The following is a 17598-nucleotide window of genomic DNA, read 5'->3' on the forward strand; positions in this document are numbered from 1 at the left end:
GACAAACATCAACTTTAAAAAAAACCTCATAAATTATAAATCATAAAATTAAGTTCATAAAATATATATAATAAAACAAATTTTAAAAGATCAATATTGAATAATACTAAACAAATAATATTTAAAAATTATAAATAAGACTAGGTATTTTTCTTAAATTTCAGACTTCTGATAACTGCAGTTTTTTAACTGAATATAAGTTTTATAACATATTTTAAAAGTATTTAACAAAATAATATATACTGTAGTCAATTTTTTAATAATTTAATGTGAAATGCTCTCATACATTCTGGACATACAGCACATTATGAATCACTAGAGATTTCTAAATCCAAAAAAAAAAACTATATCTTTATTCCTGAGATCTATTTTCAACTAGAAAAAAAACTATTAATATAAATTGTATAAATTGTTATTATTTTTCATATAATAGGCACAGTGTTATCATTCGATACCACATGGTAACTAAGCAATTTCGAATACATAACAACATTATATTGTTTCAATATTGACAAATATGAATAGATCGTACTATTTTATGTAATAAACGTAATTAATTATAAATATATTTACATTATTTGGTCATTAATTATAATTATATAATTATATATAAAAAAAAAGTAAAATTTGACTTTTTCAAATGCACAAAACAGTTTCGCGTTTATTAATATATCTCTTTCAATGATAACACAACCAAGTAGACCGATGCGCAACGGTTCGTACATTAAACGAAAACAATAATAACATTGCTACCACGATTTTTCGATTTTATTTAAATTCTACAATTTAGTGATATTATATGATGCCACCGTACATGAAGAGGTTAAACTGTTCTTCGTTGACATCGAACTCTTTTGTTCTCAAACGATCTATGCAGAGGTTTTTTTTTCCGTTTGTTATCATATTCTTGGTGTATTCCTTTTAAGTGTACAGCAAAAATCTGCCATCATATTAATATTCCAATTTCCTTGATATCTAGTTTCCATTTCACTTATGTCTTGATGGAATCTTTCTCCCTGTTCTTCACTGTACTCTCGAAGATTTTCAGAAAAGTGGTCCACGTGAGAATCCATGAAATGTAGTTTGAGATTCATTAAGCAACCTAAATTTTTGTAATTTGTCACCAATTCTTCTACTAACGTCTTGTAGTTTTCGCTTTTTTTATTTCCTAAAAAATTTTCAGACACATTTTTGAAACTTACCTAAGCTGCTCTCTTCGTCTCGTTCATTTTTCTTGTAAAATTTGCATCTAGAAATAGAGATCGAATTTGGGGTCCATAAAAAATTCCTTCTATTAATTTTGCATCACTTATCGCAGGAAACTTTTCTTTCAAATACTGGAAACAATCACCATTTTTGTCAAAAAGCATTGATATATTGTTTTATGAGACCTAGCTTCATGTGAAGTGGTGGTAGCATATATTTTGAAGGCGGTATCAATGGTGCTCGTATAACATTATAAGCACTTAGATTAAATGTCTCTCTTGTTGGCCATTCTTTCTTCACATAGTGTATTATCAACTAAATTATTAATTATCAATTTTATAATAAATTTAGTTACTATAATAAGTAAATAAACCAAAATTTAAAGCATAACAATAATATGGCCATCTTCAAATCTTAAAAAAAAAAAATTAATTTTTAAAATTTTTTTTATAATATCGAACCATATCATAAAAAATATTTAAAATATAGTCCTATATTTTAAAAATTGATTAAAACAAAAAAACTATAAAACGTTTTGTAGATCATAAGTCATAAGAGTTGTCAGTTAGATCTGTTCAAATCAACCACTGTATACACTTATAACAAGCTTATTTGTTAAATAATGATTTACTTATGCAAAAGAATTTATTATATTTAGTCTATTATAAGTTTTTGGGTCGATATTTCAAAAGTTATGAACAATATTATATCTAGATGAGAGGAATACTATAGCCGAGAATTATTTGGCTATTAAAGCATCCGCACTTTACTTCAAGTTTTAATTATAATTTTTATAATTATGAATATCAATAAATAATTAAATACTTCCGTTTGTACAACCAACAAATAATTGTGTGATTCACTATTCAGGTTTAGATTTTAGTAATAGTTGAAAGATTTACTTAAAAATAAGCTAAATGTAATTATAAAACACAAATTTATAACTAAATTAATTTTTTTACAATATTTAATGTATTTCTATTTGCACTGGTGTTGGAGGTTCTTCGTCTATTGCTTTAAATTCCAATTCTAGATTCAATAAAAATTTATAAGACTATAAATTATATTTTAATTAAAACTTTTTAATTTTAAATACCTAGTTCAATTAGTTCCTCTGGTTTTGGTATAAATGTTTCTTCAGTAATTGGATCAAATTTAAATCCCAGTTGAAAATACTTTTCTAAAATTTCTTTCATGATATAAATTTTAAATTTTTTAATTAAGAATTTTAAAAATTTTAACTTTACTCCCTGTTTAATGCCTCTATATTCTTCAACCCATTCATTCCATAAATAATTTGTATCGTATGGTACAAATTCACAATATTTATCAGTAGCAAGTTGTAATTGTTCTATTATTCTTTTAAAAAATGTATATGCAATTTCAAATGACCAAGAGTTTGTAGATCTATCATCACATGATAGACTCGGATCATTAAATTTACCAAACATATTTTCTATTCTATCTAATAAAGGAATTATCATATACGGTTTTTTGTCATATATTTTAAAATTGGCCAATGGTAAATGATGTAATAAATCTAAAGCATCTATTGCACCTTTCATCAATGTTGCTATTGGAACAATTAATTTGGCTATTATGTTTATAAATTCTTTAGTGTAAATGCATCCATTTATTAAGTCAGTGTCTTCTTTATTTTTGTTTATACAAATTTGTTGCCATTGGACAATAATTGAAGAAATATTATATATAACTTTTGCGTATGTGTAGCCTAGAAATACTGTCAATAATCGTATTTTTGAATCACGTTTTTGAACAGATGTAGATGTTTCAATCAGACTTTTAAGATAATAACTTTTATTATTGTATTTTATAGAGCTTACATCATTTAAATTCTTCCATCCTGAATATTTTAGTAATTTATCTAGTATATTAGTTTGTATTTGCACTGGTATTGGAGGTTCTTCGTCTATTGCTTTAAATTCCAATTCTAGATTCAATAAAAATCTATAAGACTATAAATTATATTTTAATTAATATTTATTATTTTAAATACCTATATCAAATTGTTCCTCCGGTGTTGGTAAAAACGTTTCTTCAGTAATTGGATCAAATTTAAATCCCACTTGAAAATATTTTTCTAAAATTTCTTTCTTGATATAAATTTCAAATTTTTTGGTTAAGAATTTTAAAAATTTTAACTTTACTCCCTGTTTAATGCCTCTATATTCTTCAACCCATTCAGTCCATAAATAATTTGTATCGTAAGGTACAAATTCACAATATTTATCAGTAGCAAGTTGTAATTGTTCTATTATTCTTTTAAAAAATGTATATGCAATTTCAAATGACCAAGAGTTTGTAGATCTATCATCACATGATAGACTCGGATCATTAAATTTACCAAAAATATTTTCTATTCTATCTAATAAAGGAATTATCATGTACGGGTTTTTGTCATATAATTTAAAATTGGCCGATGGAAAATGATGTAATGAATCTAAAGCATCCATTGCACCTTTCATCAATGTTGCTATTGGAACAATTAATTTAGCTATTATGTTTATGAATTCTTTAGTGTAAATGCATTCATTTGTTAAGTTGTTGTCTTTTTCATTTTGATTTTTACAAATTTCATCCCAGTTGACAATAATTGAAAAAATATTATTTATAACTTTTGCGTATGTGCAGCCTAGAAATACTGTCAATAATCGTATTTTTGAATCACCATTTTGAATAGTTATAGGTGTTTCAATCTGACTATTAAGATTATAACTTTTATTATGATATTTTATAGAGCTTACGTCATTTAAATTTTTCCATCCTGAATATTTTAGTAATTTATCTAGTTTATTAATTTTTTTTTTTGTAGTATTATATGCTTTTGAATATAAAAACACATAAAATAATAAACAACTAAAATACACTAGTTTCAATGAAAACATTTTGAAAATGATTATTATTATTTATCGTTGATTTTTTTGAACAGAAAATAATTCGACAAAGTGTCAAAAGACACGTATTTAATCGTTTCTACATTTAGAAATAATAAAACTAAAAATAATGACATATGTATAGAGGATAGTATAATAATTTTTTATAAATAGAACTGTTGCCTCGAATACTTTTCATGTGCCAAAGTGTCAAAANCATTTTTGTTTATACAAATTTGTTGCCATTGGACAATAATTGAAGAAATATTATATATAACTTTTGCGTATGTGTAGCTTAGAAATACTGTCAATAATCGTATTTTTGAATCACGTTTTTGAACAGATGTAGATGTTTCAATCAGACTTTTAAGATAATAACTTTTATTATTGTATTTTATAGAGCTTACATCATTTAAATTCTTCCATCCTGAATATTTTAGTAATTTATCTAGTATATTAGTTTGTATTTGCACTGGTATTGGAGGTTCTTCGTCTATTGCTTTAAATTCCAATTCTAGATTCAATAAAAATATATAAGACTATAAATTATATTTTAATTAATATTTATTATTTTAAATACCTATATCAAATTGTTCCTCCGGTGTTGGTAAAAACGTTTCTTCAGTAATTGGATCAAATTTAAATCCCACTTGAAAATATTTTTCTAAAATTTCTTTCTTGATATAAATTTCAAATTTTTTGGTTAAGAATTTTAAAAATTTTAACTTTACTCCCTGTTTAATGCCTCTATATTCTTCAACCCATTCAGTCCATAAATAATTTGTATCGTAAGGTACAAATTCACAATATTTATCAGTAGCAAGTTGTAAAAGTTCTATTATTCTTTTAAAAAATGTATATGCAATTTCAAATGACCAAGAGTTTGTAGATCTATCATCACATGATAGACTCGGATCATTAAATTTACCAAAAATATTTTCTATTCTATCTAATAAATATTTTATTATGTAGGCCTTTTTGTTATGTATTTTAAAATTAGCCAATGGTAAATGATGTAATAAATCTAAAGCATCCATTGCACCTTTCATCAATGTTGCTATTGGAACAATTAATTTAGCTATTATGTTTATGAATTCTTTAGTGTAAATGCATTCATTTGTTAAGTTGTTGTCTTTTTCATTTTGATTTTTACAAATTTCATCCCAGTTGACAATAATTGAAAAAATATTATTTATAACTTTTGCGTATGTGCAGCCTAGAAATACTGTCAATAATCGTATTTTTAAATCACCATTTTGAATAGTTATAGGTGTTTCAATCTGACTATTAAGATTATAACTTTTATTATGATATTTTATAGAGCTTACGTCATTTAAATTTTTCCATCCTGAATATTTTAGTAATTTATCTAGTTTATTAATTTTTTTTTTTGTAGTATTATATGCTTTTGAATATAAAAACACATAAAATAATAAACAACTAAAATACACTAGTTTTAATGAAAACATTTTGAAAATGATTATTATTATTTATCGTTGATTTTTTTGAACAGAAAATAATTCGACAAAGTGTCAAAAGACACGTATTTAATCTTTTCTACATTTAGAAATAATAAAACTAAAAATAATGACATATGTATAGAGGATAGTATAATAATTTTTTATAAATAGAACTGTTGCCTCGAATACTTTTCATGTGCCAAAGTGTCAAAAGACACGTATTCATTCTGTTTAATACCACTTTAAAAATAATAAGACTAACATTTATTACATAACATCTGTGGTATTATAATAATTTTATTTAAATAGATTTGTTACCTCCTAGACTTTTAGTGAGTTACCCAAAAAATTTCTGTCCTGCTTAATAAAATAAATTAAAAGTGACTTAGGGTGAGTAATATAATAAATAAATATATTTGATATCTATGGAGTATATTTTAAATTTAAACTTTAGAAAATTTTACTTCAGTTCCATTTCTTATATCGTTGAGCATATATTGGTGTTGGAATATCTGTTCTTCTGATATGTGTACGATCAAACATAAAAAAAAAAAATTATATATAAATAAATATAAAATAAATAGTACGTATACAGAGGAACTGCACAGTGATTCTAAATCTATTAGAAGTGTATCTATATTCTTATCACATAATAGAACAGGGAAAATAACGCTTTTCTAGGAAAATTACTTAGCGTTCTCGGATTTTCAAATTTTTTTTTTCAACGAAAGTGTTCAGTCACGTGACTCGGGAAAAATTATTGGCGGAGGTCGGAAAATTTTTGACGCTCGCTCGCTTGCGTTTTAAAATTTCGACCATTTTCGAGAAAAACGCTCGCTGACACCAGCGTTTTACGACTAAGATTTGAAAATTCCACCGGAAAATAAAAATGAAAAAAAATAACGCCATTTAAAATGCATGCAATTATAATTAACTTACTTCTTTATGATATAATGATTAAATAATTAAATCAAACATTATTATGAGGTGTAATTAAGTGTAGAATAATTATTATGAAAAATACTTAAAAAAAAACATAGAACAGGGGGGTCGCAGCACAGTGGTGACGTAGCATAGATGGTTCAAGTATAATGATATCTGACAGTGATTAAAATCACTATAAAAAAAAAAACGCTTCGTTGCAAATCTTAAGATAGTGTTTAATTTTTAAATATTGTTGGATTATTCCAAAAGCCACATGAACTACTACTTTCTTATTAATATCCTAATTATGATAAAGTATGTCGAATGAAAAAGGGATAAAAATATTATTTGTCATAAAAAAATTGTGTTGATCCATATACTTTTCAATAAGTTCTAGCATTATAAAGTTAAAAATGAAAAAATAAAATCGAGAATTTTCACACAAAAATAGCACTTGATATCCATTTTTACCGTAAAGACAAAATAAAGTCCCACATTTTTTTTTAATATTAAAGTATATTACATAAGCTTTAATTTAAGATATATATAAAAGTGTCAGTATTTCCAGAACACTTTCAAAAGTTAAGTTGAAAAAGTTCAACTTTCTATATGTATTTTTCAGATTTGAACCCCACCCCGTATATAAGGAAATAGTCTCATTTAAAAAAAAGGTTAGTCGAATGAAAGATGTATATAAATATGTATATATTACTTTTCATGAAAAAATTGTATTGATCCTTACATTTTTTAAAAAGTTATAGCATTTTAAAGTTGAAAATGTAAAATATAAAATCGAGAATTTGAACACAAAAATATTATACGGTAGCTATTTTATTTCCATCATAAAGTATATTACATTAGCTTTAATTTAAGATATATTTAAAAGTGTCAGTATTACTGGAACACTTTCAAAAGTTAATTTTTTGTGAAAAAGTCATTTTGATTCCCTCCCTGTCGAAGCGTCAAATTTATAAAAAAAATATACCGAATAGTAGGTAAAGACATTATGCATCTATAAAAAAAATTTATATTAATTTGTTCTTTTTTGATAAAAGTTATAGCAGTTTTAAGTAAAAAAACATTGAAAAAATGTAGAAAATATACGATTTTTAAATTTGTAACTTTTATGGATATTTCCCCCATTTAGGGGAACGAGGGAAATTTTTTCAATTATTGAGGGTAACGTCTTTGACTAGATACGAAAAAAGCAACCGCGATTCATTTCTGATACTTAATTAAAATTTTTATAATTGTTCATCTAAATATTATATTAAATATTTCACTGTGTATAACTAATAAATAATAGTGTTATTGATTATATTTATGCTTTAGTAATAGTTAAAAGATTTACTAACAAGTAATACTGTAAATGTAAATAATTATAAAACATAAATTTATAACAAAATTAATTTTATTACAAACTTTAATAATTTTCAATTTGTACTAGCCTTGGGGGTTCTTCATTGTTGCTTTAAATTCCAACTCTAGATTCAAGAAAAATGTATAAGACTATAAATTATATTTTAATTAATATTTTTTATTTTATATACCTAGTTCAATTAGTTCCCCTGGTTTTGGTATAAACGTTTCTTCAGTAATTGGATCAAATTTAAATCCCACTTGAAAATATTTTTCTAAAATTTCTTTCTTGATATAAATTTTAAATTTTTTGATTAAGAATATTAAAAATTTTAACTTTACTCTCTGGTTAATGGCTCTATATTCTCAACCCATTTATTCCATAAATAATTTGTATCGTAAGGTACAAATTCACAATATTTATCAGTAGCAAGTTGTAAAAGTTCTATTATTCTTTTAAAAAATTTATATGCAATTTCAAATGTCGAAGAGTTTGTAGATCTATCATCACATGATAGACTCGGATCATTAAATTTACCAAAAATATTTCCTATTCTATCTAATAAATAACTTATTATGTAGGCCTTTTTGTTATGTATTTTAAAATTAGCCAATGGTAAATGATGTAATAAATCTACAGCATCCATTGCACCTTTCATCAATGTTGCTATTGGAACAATTAATTTAGCTATTATGTTTATGAATTCTTTAGTGTAAATGCATTCATTTGTTAAGTTGTTGTCTTTTTCATTTTGATTTTTACAAATTTCATCCCAGTTGACAATAATTGAAAAAATATTATTTATAACTTTTGCGTATGTGCAGCCTAGAAATACTGTTAATAATCGTATTTTTGTATCACCTTTATGAACAGATGTAAGTGTTTCAATCAGATTATTAAGATAATAACTTTTATTACAATATTTTATAGAGCTTACATCACTTAAATTTTTCCATCCCGAATGTTTTAGTAACTTATCTAATTGATCCATTAAATTTTTTGTAGGCGTATATGCCTTTGTATGTAAAAACACATTAAGTAATAAAAAAATTAATTTGATAAGTTTTAATGAAAATATATTGAACATGATTATTAATATTTATCGTTGAAATTTTTTGACAAAATATAATTCGATGATGTGTCAAAAGACACGTATTCATTCTGTTTAATATCATTTTAAAAATAATAAGACTAACATTTATTATATAACATTTGTGGTATTATAATAGAATTGCTGCTTTGTAATGTTTTGTATACGGATTAATTTAAAAAATGAAAATATGAAATCGGTAATTTTAAATATTTAAACACTATAATATAATATTTTATAATGGCAGTCATTTGCGCATAGAAAATAAATCATTGTGTTGTTTAAACTTGTATGCTTTGAAGCGAAACTGAGAATTAATTAACATTACTATGATGCGTTTTTTTTTTTGTGTGTCTTTTACCACTTTTTCTCACCTCTCACCGAACCGATTTTTTTCAACAATACGTCAAAAAATCACGAATCTTATCTAGTCATTATCCTTGAAAATTTTAAAAATTTCCCTCGTTCCCCGTAAATGGGGGAAATCTCCAAAAAAATTACAAATTTATAAAACGGTAATTTTCGACTTTTTTTTAATTTTTTAAAAATGACCAAATCAATATAATTTTTTTTTATTGATACATGAGGTATTTACCTATCATTTTGTATATATTTTTTTATTAATCTGACCCCTTCTAGACCACAGAAGGGGATTCTAAATGACAACTTTTTCAACTTAACTTTTGAATGTGTTCCGGAAGAACTGACATTTATATATGTATATATCTTAAATTAAAGCTAATGTAATGTACTTTAATTGGAAAATAGTATCAAATAAAACATTTGAATAAAATGGTTATTATACTTTTTAATATAGAAATATTTCGGTCTTAATATTATCTACGCGGATGTGTTTTTGAATTATATTTATCTAGAATTTTTTGGTTACTTATTTTCTTATATGTAAATATTTGTTTTTTTATTAAAGATATAGATAATTGTAAAGATGATAGAAATATTAAATTGTATATTTGAAATCACAATAATTGGTTTCGTAAAATTATATTTTTGTCACTAATAATTGAAAATTTCTAGTAGACTACTTTATTCATAATACATCAAAATAAATGCTTAAGTAAAATATATTTTAATGAACTTGTAATTGAAAGAGCTACTAACCTGCATATAATTTAAAAAATGAGGGTTCATATTGTTTTTTAATAATTCACCAATTTTTTAAAATTAAAGACTATCTACAGATTTGAATCTGTTATAATACCATATGTATATTATGATTGTGATTTTAATCACTGTCAGATATCATTTATACTTTTCGTCTGTATAATGGTATACAGCCCCACTATCCCACGACCTCACACAGATACAGATTCTTTTATTTTAACTTTAAATAAGTAACGCAAGCTTTATTACAATAGGTATTTCAATCACGATCAGATATTGTCTTTATTTTTTCCCATTGTTCAGTGCTTTTTTATTATGCATTATATATGTAAAAATCATACATATAGATATGACAAAAAATTAAAATTTTTATAATTCCATATTTAACTATTCATATTTGTGTTTTAATAATAATTAAAATATTTACTAAGCAATACTGCAAATGTAATTAATTATGATACATAAATTTAAAACAAAATTAATTTTATTACAACACCGAATAAGTTTCTATTTGAACTGGCGTGGGAGATTCTTCATTTATTGATTTTTAATTCCAAATCTAGATTCATAAACAAATTAAAAGACCATAAATTAAAATTTTAGTTATTATTTTTTCATTTTAAATACCTAGTTCATATAGTTCCTTTGGTGTTGCTATAAACGTTTCTTGGGTAATTGGATCCAAATTAAATCCCAGTTTAAAATACTTTTCGACAATTACTCTCTTAATATAATCTTTAATTTTTCTAGTTAAGAATTCAAAAAATATTAATTTTACTCCATGATTATTAATGGCTCTATATTCTTCAACCCATTGATTCCATAAATAATTCGCATCATAAGGTATAAAATTACAATATGTGTCAGTTTCAAAATCTAATTCTGTAATTATTTTATTAGAAAATGAATTTACGATTTCAAATTTCGAAGAGTTTGTAGATTTACCATTACATGATAGGCTCGGATCATTCAATTTGTCAAAAATATTTCCTATGTTATCCAAAAAAGGACTCATCATGTAGAACTTTCGGTGATACATTTTAAATTTAGCCCATGGTAAATGATGTAATAAATCTAATGTATCCATTGCGCCTTTTAACATTGTAGCTAATGGATCAATAAATATAGCTATAGTATTTATGAGTTCTTCAGTATAAATGCATCTATTTATTAAGTTTATTCCTTCTTTATACATTTTTTGCCAGTTGATAATGATTGAAAAAATAATTTTTATAACTTTTGCATATGTGCAACCAAGATATACAGTTAAGGCTCGAATCTGTTGTTCACATATTTCTTTATGTGTAGGTGTTTCAATCAGACTTTCAAGATAATATTTTTTTTTATGATATTCTATAGAAATTAAATCATTTAAATTTTTCCATCCCGGATATTGTAGTATCACATTTAATTGACTCATTGTTTTTTTTAGAGAGTATTCTTCTTTTGTATATTGAATCACATAAAATAATAAAAATATAAAATTGAAAAAATTTAATGAAAACATTTTGGAAATTATAAGTAATGATTATCGTTGAAATTTTTTGTACAAAATATAATTCAACGTCAATAGACACGTATTTATAGTGTTCTACTACTATAAATAATAAGAATAATATTTATCATAAGACATTTGTAGTATTTTAATAGAATTGTTGCCTTGTAGACTTTTCGTATATGGCTTAGTTAAATATATTACTATTCAGAGTTTTAGTTTTTTAATGTAATAAGACGCTATAAGGTTAAAAATTAAAACAGAAAATCGGTAATTTTAAATATTAAAATACTAATGTATAATATTTTTATAATTGAAATAATTTGCGCATAGAAAATAACTCTTTGGGATAACTTTTATACTTTGATGAGAAACTGGGGAGATATTATACCTATTAATACCTACTAATTACTATGTTAAGTTTTTTTTGTCTGTCATCACTTTGTTTAGCTCTCACCGAACCAATTTCTTATAGCATTATGTCATAAGATCTAAAATTGTAATAGTTTACAATTATAATTTATATATTTATAACATATAAAAATATAAAGGAAAATTTTACTTTTTAAAAATAATCCATCAATTTTTTAATATTAAAAACTATCTACAAATTTACAATGAAGCCTTTCTTGTGATAGTGATTTTAATTATTGTTAGTTGTCTCTTTACTCTATTACTTTTTTTTTTATATTAGTTATATAGGTATCCTAGACTGTAATTTAATATATATTTAAAGAATGCAAGATTTCCTATACATATTCAAAGTTAAGTAGATAAATTATGTTTTTATATTAATATAAAGTCAAAATTATAAAAATGTGATGAAAATTACCAAATTCAACAATTTGATTTGCAAAAAACTTTATTTCATTTTTTAGGTATAATGTTTGCAATTAGTTACGGTTTGTGGTCTTTTAATGAGTATAATTGAACATTATACCTCTAAAAGTAGTTAAACATGTATGACTAACATAACTACATAAATAGATAAAAAACACAAATAACAATAATGATAAAAACAGCATACTCAATTTCGCACCTAACATAACATAAATTGTTTCAATTAAGCGTATTTGATTCTTATTATTAATTAATAAAATTAGCTTACGTTATACATTTTTTGAGTAAAAAAAAAAAATGTGTAACGCATACAGGGTGTGGTGCATTTAACTTAACGTCGATGTAGTAACCAAACAAGGTGTATGATAAGTGTTTTAGTCTATCCCCGTTTTTTATAGAACGCGTTTAAGAAATGAAATAACAATACAAAATATTGTATATGTGCATTATATTAACCGGTTTTGTGCAGATACCAAAACATTTCGACTTGGGAGGGATGAAATATTCGACAAACTTTTTAACTATAAATACTATGTTGACGATATTCAAAACTATCAGTGTGTTCTCGTTCAGTTTTTAAACACATCGACAGTGTAAAACCAAATCATAAAACAAAATGGCCGCCAAGGTAAGTCCAACTTGGAGTGTTCATCATTCGAACTGATTTTATTTTAATTATATATTTTGTTCGTAACAGATGATCGTATTCGCCGCCTGTGTGGCTTCCGCTCTCTCACAATACGCTGCTCCAGCCTACAAACCCTCATACGCTGCTCCAGGTTACTATTCGCCAAAGCCCTACGCTCCAGAACCCGCATACCACCCAGCACCATATAACTTCGAGTACAGCGTCAACGACCAATACACCTACGACATCAAGAGCCAACAAGAATACTCCGACGGAAACGGATACGTCAAGGGATCGTACAGTTTGGTCGAACCCGACGGTTCCACCCGCGTCGTCGAATACACTGCCGACGACTACAACGGTTTCAACGCTGAAGTCAAGAAAATCGGTGGAGGATACAAGGCTCCATACTCCGCTCCAGCATACAATCCAGCCCCATACTCTGCTCCAGCATACAAACACGCTTACCCAGCACCAGCTTACAAACCATACTAAGCGAAGTCTCGAATAGGCCTAAAATAGTTAGTTATTTATAAAATTCTATGTTTATAATCTTTTTCTTCCTGTCACCTATTGATGACGTTTTGTTGTCTGGGACGTCGGAATCATATGCGGTTGTACACTTGTTTCTGTTATAGATGTAATATCAATGATCTAATTGTACTCTGTAATATATTGTTTTGTAAATAAAAGTCTCTTCATATACCTATTTGTTTTTTTATTTATAATTCATTGCTGTTTTAGGAAAGTAACTATATAGATTACATTAAATTTTATTATAATAATTTAATTTTTATAAAAAAAAATCTACCACTTGTGGTTAATATTATTTAAAATTAAAAATATTTTGCAAAATATTGAAATGCTGTGTGCTTCAATTTAAATATTTAAAAAATTTTCGTAAATTTTTTTATTCTCATGAAATAATGGAGGGGCATTTCGAATGAAATTTGGAATTTCANTTCTCATGAAATAATGGAGGGGCATTTCGAATGAAATTTGGAATTTCATAAAATGGAGACTGCCCTAACGAGAAATCATAAAAAAATTAGTGTAAGACTATCATTATTATTGTTTAATTGTTTTTTTATACATCAATATTGCTGTACTAATATTTAATGTCAAACTATTGATTTTGAATTTTGATTTTAGAAAAACTTCATTGATGTAGTGGTCTAAAACTACAGGTGGTGCAATTTAATTTATTTTTCGTATTAGTCGATTATCTGATTTGGAAGAGATGTTTTGGTGGTCGAAAATTATAAATATATTATATTATAATAAATATAAAAACATTTGTACTCATCATAAAATAAAAATGTATACTGTAATCAACTGAGTATAGTTGAGTTATTCAATATTAAAAATGAACTGTAATAATAATAGGCATTATTTCTGAAATTATTTCTGAACATTATTTTATATTTGTTGTGTTCATATCAGTGTTCTTTTTTGTATTTTGAATAACTGAATAATTAAAGTATGCTAATTTTTATTGTCATGCTCTCTTTTTGATAAGTGATAAGTTAATAATGATATAAGCAATAAATTTTCAAGAGTTACTTACCAAGATCACACTGCCATTGATGTATAGATTACGTTGAAATATTATTATATTTGCACTAACATACAAAACTTAATTTCGTAGGATGGACGATAATAGATCCTTAACAGCTTGGCGTAGACATATTTTGCAAAATTCATTACATGTACTGTTGTGTAAAAATTTAATGTTTTATCAGTTGTGATATGATCTTATGGGACAGACCGCTTTGGTAACTTTGTTTCATTACACCTTACTTTCCTCACCATGAAACAATAGTTAGCATAACAGTATTGACGGTCATCATTAATCATTTATTTTGCCAGAAGCTTATTTGTTCGCAATATGCCTCACTAGACCATGAATCTAAAAATTAGGTTTTTTTTAATTCATTTCACACGTTATAATTACTGATATTTTCTTAGTAACTTAAAGTTGTTCATTTTACGAATAACCTTCTTTTGCAAAATTTATTAATTTACCATAGATAGTGGTAGACATAATTAAATTTTAATTTATATAATTTTTAATGTACTTGATTTTAGCAATTCATGACAATTTTATTTTTTGATATGCTATTAAAATATTGATTTTGAACATTTTATTGAAATGAATTGTGTACAGTATTATTTTAGAAAATTGTCTCGGGAGGGCGCTTTTTTGTCACTACTCATTTCCCGGCCTTATTATTCATTCTATTTGAGTATAGAAATGAGAATAACATCCAAAATATTGATTCGGAAGTTTTTATCATCCAGTAATTTTCTCAATTATAATGCTTTTATTTTATAACCTAGTTAAATATATATGTTGCTAAAAAAGATAAAAAAAGTTGACTGCATAATAAGATATAAGGGATGAACTAAAAAAGGACCAGTCGTGATTTTTGCTGTAGATTAACTTAATCATTGCAACAGTGAAAACTATAATAATCGTCTAGGAAATGTGGAGGAATTTAGAAGGTGAAACCATTTGATCCGTTTAAATTTTAATTGTTTTAATTTCTTATTAGTAAAAAAAATATTATGTTTTGTTAAAATCATTGACATGATAATTTTTAATAAGGCTAGTTATTTAGAAAATATAAAAAGGTGAACTTCCATAATAGTTGTCAATGCATTTTATGGATGCCATCATAAATATAAAGAAAATCCACTATTACTTTAGAGGTCATCAAAACACATTCATTTTTAATTTTGTTGTTAGATCTAATTTGTTACTATCGGTCGAGTAAAATGTGTTTGACGATTATATATCAGTGATTATGTTATATATATATATATTCAACTATAATTTTAGACATGATAATTTATTGAATGAATATTTCACATAATAAAAATTGTGATGCTGTGAACGACTGAAAAGCTCGAGGGACATTTGTGAGTGTCACGGTATTGAAGAAACTCATGTTTGTCGATTTAACGGTACATGTCAAGCACATTTTACCCTTTTTTATTATTTATGCTAGGAATTATTTACCACCCACAAATGGTGCTGCCAATATAAACAGTTTGTACGAGACTATTCTAGTTCATAAGTACTTTTCTGCACAAAGTGCTGACCCAAAACCCTTGTTGTTGCAAATACTGTAAACAAACTATCAATAAAAATGAATTATTCAATTATCGGGTGATTCATTGACTATCTGTTGTAATGAAAAGTCTAAGTAAATTAATATGTCAAAAAATTTTTAATTTCATTTTTGAATAAAAGCTTAGCATACAAGTTTTAATCTGCTTATGATTATTTTAAATGAAAAATATAACGTATTAGTATATAATTCTTTGGTAACAAATAAATAATTCAATAATACGTATAGAAATAATTCTTAGCTATACATTTTGTCTATACTAAAAAAAAAAAAAATTGCCATTCATTTCGACTTCACAATAAGTTTACATGAAATAATTTATCTTTGAAATGCAATTAATAGGAAAATGTATAACATCTATTTTTAAAATTATATAACGTAATTGTAACTGTTCATTTATTAGAAATAAACCGGTATTGCCGGCAAGCGTGGTCGCGTTGACATTGACCCAATAAATGCATTTATATATATGTTTTATGTTATTTTTAATACACCCAACATCTCAGATCATTAATTCGATAAAATAATTGCATGTTCGGTAAACGTTTGGAATAACTGCGTTTTAATATTTTGTATAATATTAATATGCAAAGTAGAATTCATACGCAACATAATAATGTCTAACTATTACCAGTGGTTTTTCAATGGGACTACAACAATTTATCAATGTGATTTACGATAACGGATTGTGGGCGTTACCAAAGCACTTGCTAGACACAATGTCTCCTGGATAGTGTTGCGATACCCAGTCGAAAGTATAATATTAAAAATACAAAATTGTAATTACATCGCGACACAAGTTGTAATTACAATTTTTAGTATCACATTTTTCTAGAAAACGACATTTTGGAACATAAAATGTCATAATATTTTTTTGTAAACATGCGGATGGTTTGATGATAGTTGTATAGACCAATTCATGTGGATTTATCGAAAAATTCATTTTCTGAAATACTCGTATTTTGATTGTTTCGTTGACCTATAAATATTTCATTGAAAACATTACTTTTTTATGTTTTAAATATTAAATGAATAACCGCTCAACGAGTTACGGATACGAGTTTAAAGTGATTCATTTACAAAATATAAAAACGTATTTTACTTGAAATATTAAAAGAACCGTAAAACTAAAAAATTGTCATTGTTAGAATGTGTTTTTCAGTAATAGCAAGCTGATACAAATAGTTCGTTAACAGTGTATTTAAACAATTTGATCGTCATTTATTTAACGTTGATCAAATGACGATCATGTTGTTTTCAATTACAAACAGTAATAAAATATTTTTTAGATAACTTTTAATTATTAAAATCAAATTAACAGTGGGTTTTAAGTGACATTTTATTTTCAAATTTTCAAGCGTGTAGACAAGCTGTCAGCAAGCAATGCCTAACGAAAACCGACCCATTGTTAAAAGTTACGGTAACATTGATTTATTCTTATTATA

General features: G+C 25.3%; 4 protein-coding genes across 7 annotated transcripts in view; 2 read left to right on the forward strand and 2 right to left on the reverse strand.

The window, feature by feature from the left end:
* LOC126907402 (Kv channel-interacting protein 2-like) overlaps positions 1-17598 on the forward strand; it is a 383598-nt gene that overhangs the window by 30271 nt on the left and 335729 nt on the right. The gene's annotated exons all lie outside the window — the stretch shown is intronic.
* LOC126907367 (uncharacterized) lies at positions 153-8963 on the reverse strand. Of its 3 annotated transcripts, none has more exons than XM_050688584.1 (4): positions 8247-8963; positions 3224-3436; positions 2303-3157; positions 153-2235 (listed from the first exon to the last, which is right to left on the reverse strand). In XM_050688584.1, exons 1-4 carry the CDS (start codon positions 8929-8931, stop codon positions 2174-2176), a joined length of 1815 nt encoding a protein of 604 aa, XP_050544541.1. In that variant the 5' UTR covers positions 8932-8963; the 3' UTR covers positions 153-2173. The 3 variants fall into 3 exon arrangements, with proteins under 3 accessions (XP_050544541.1, XP_050544542.1, XP_050544543.1); XM_050688585.1 differs by lacking the exon at positions 3224-3436 and adding an exon at positions 4681-4893; XM_050688586.1 differs by lacking the exon at positions 8247-8963 and having other exon boundaries at positions 3224-4132.
* Positions 10287-17598, reverse strand: part of LOC126907190 (uncharacterized) — a 32486-nt gene continuing 25174 nt past the window's right edge. Inside the window, exons 2-3 of the mRNA XM_050688303.1 lie at positions 10684-11499; positions 10287-10615 (exon numbers count right to left, since the gene is read on the reverse strand). Of these exons, the coding sequence (XP_050544260.1) occupies positions 10590-10615; positions 10684-11499 (842 nt within the window). The 3' untranslated portion in view covers positions 10287-10589. The remainder of the gene's footprint in view (positions 10616-10683; positions 11500-17598) is intronic.
* On the forward strand, positions 12851-13724 carry LOC126907416 (cuticle protein 7-like). Its single transcript, XM_050688686.1, has 2 exons — positions 12851-13019; positions 13089-13724. Exons 1-2 carry the CDS (start codon positions 13008-13010, stop codon positions 13512-13514), a joined length of 438 nt encoding a protein of 145 aa, XP_050544643.1. The 5' UTR covers positions 12851-13007; the 3' UTR covers positions 13515-13724.

Source organism: Daktulosphaira vitifoliae, unplaced genomic scaffold (genome assembly GCF_025091365.1).
Source record: "Daktulosphaira vitifoliae isolate Bord-2020 unplaced genomic scaffold, ASM2509136v1 Scaffold_5, whole genome shotgun sequence".
Taxonomy (NCBI): domain Eukaryota; kingdom Metazoa; phylum Arthropoda; class Insecta; order Hemiptera; family Phylloxeridae; genus Daktulosphaira; species Daktulosphaira vitifoliae.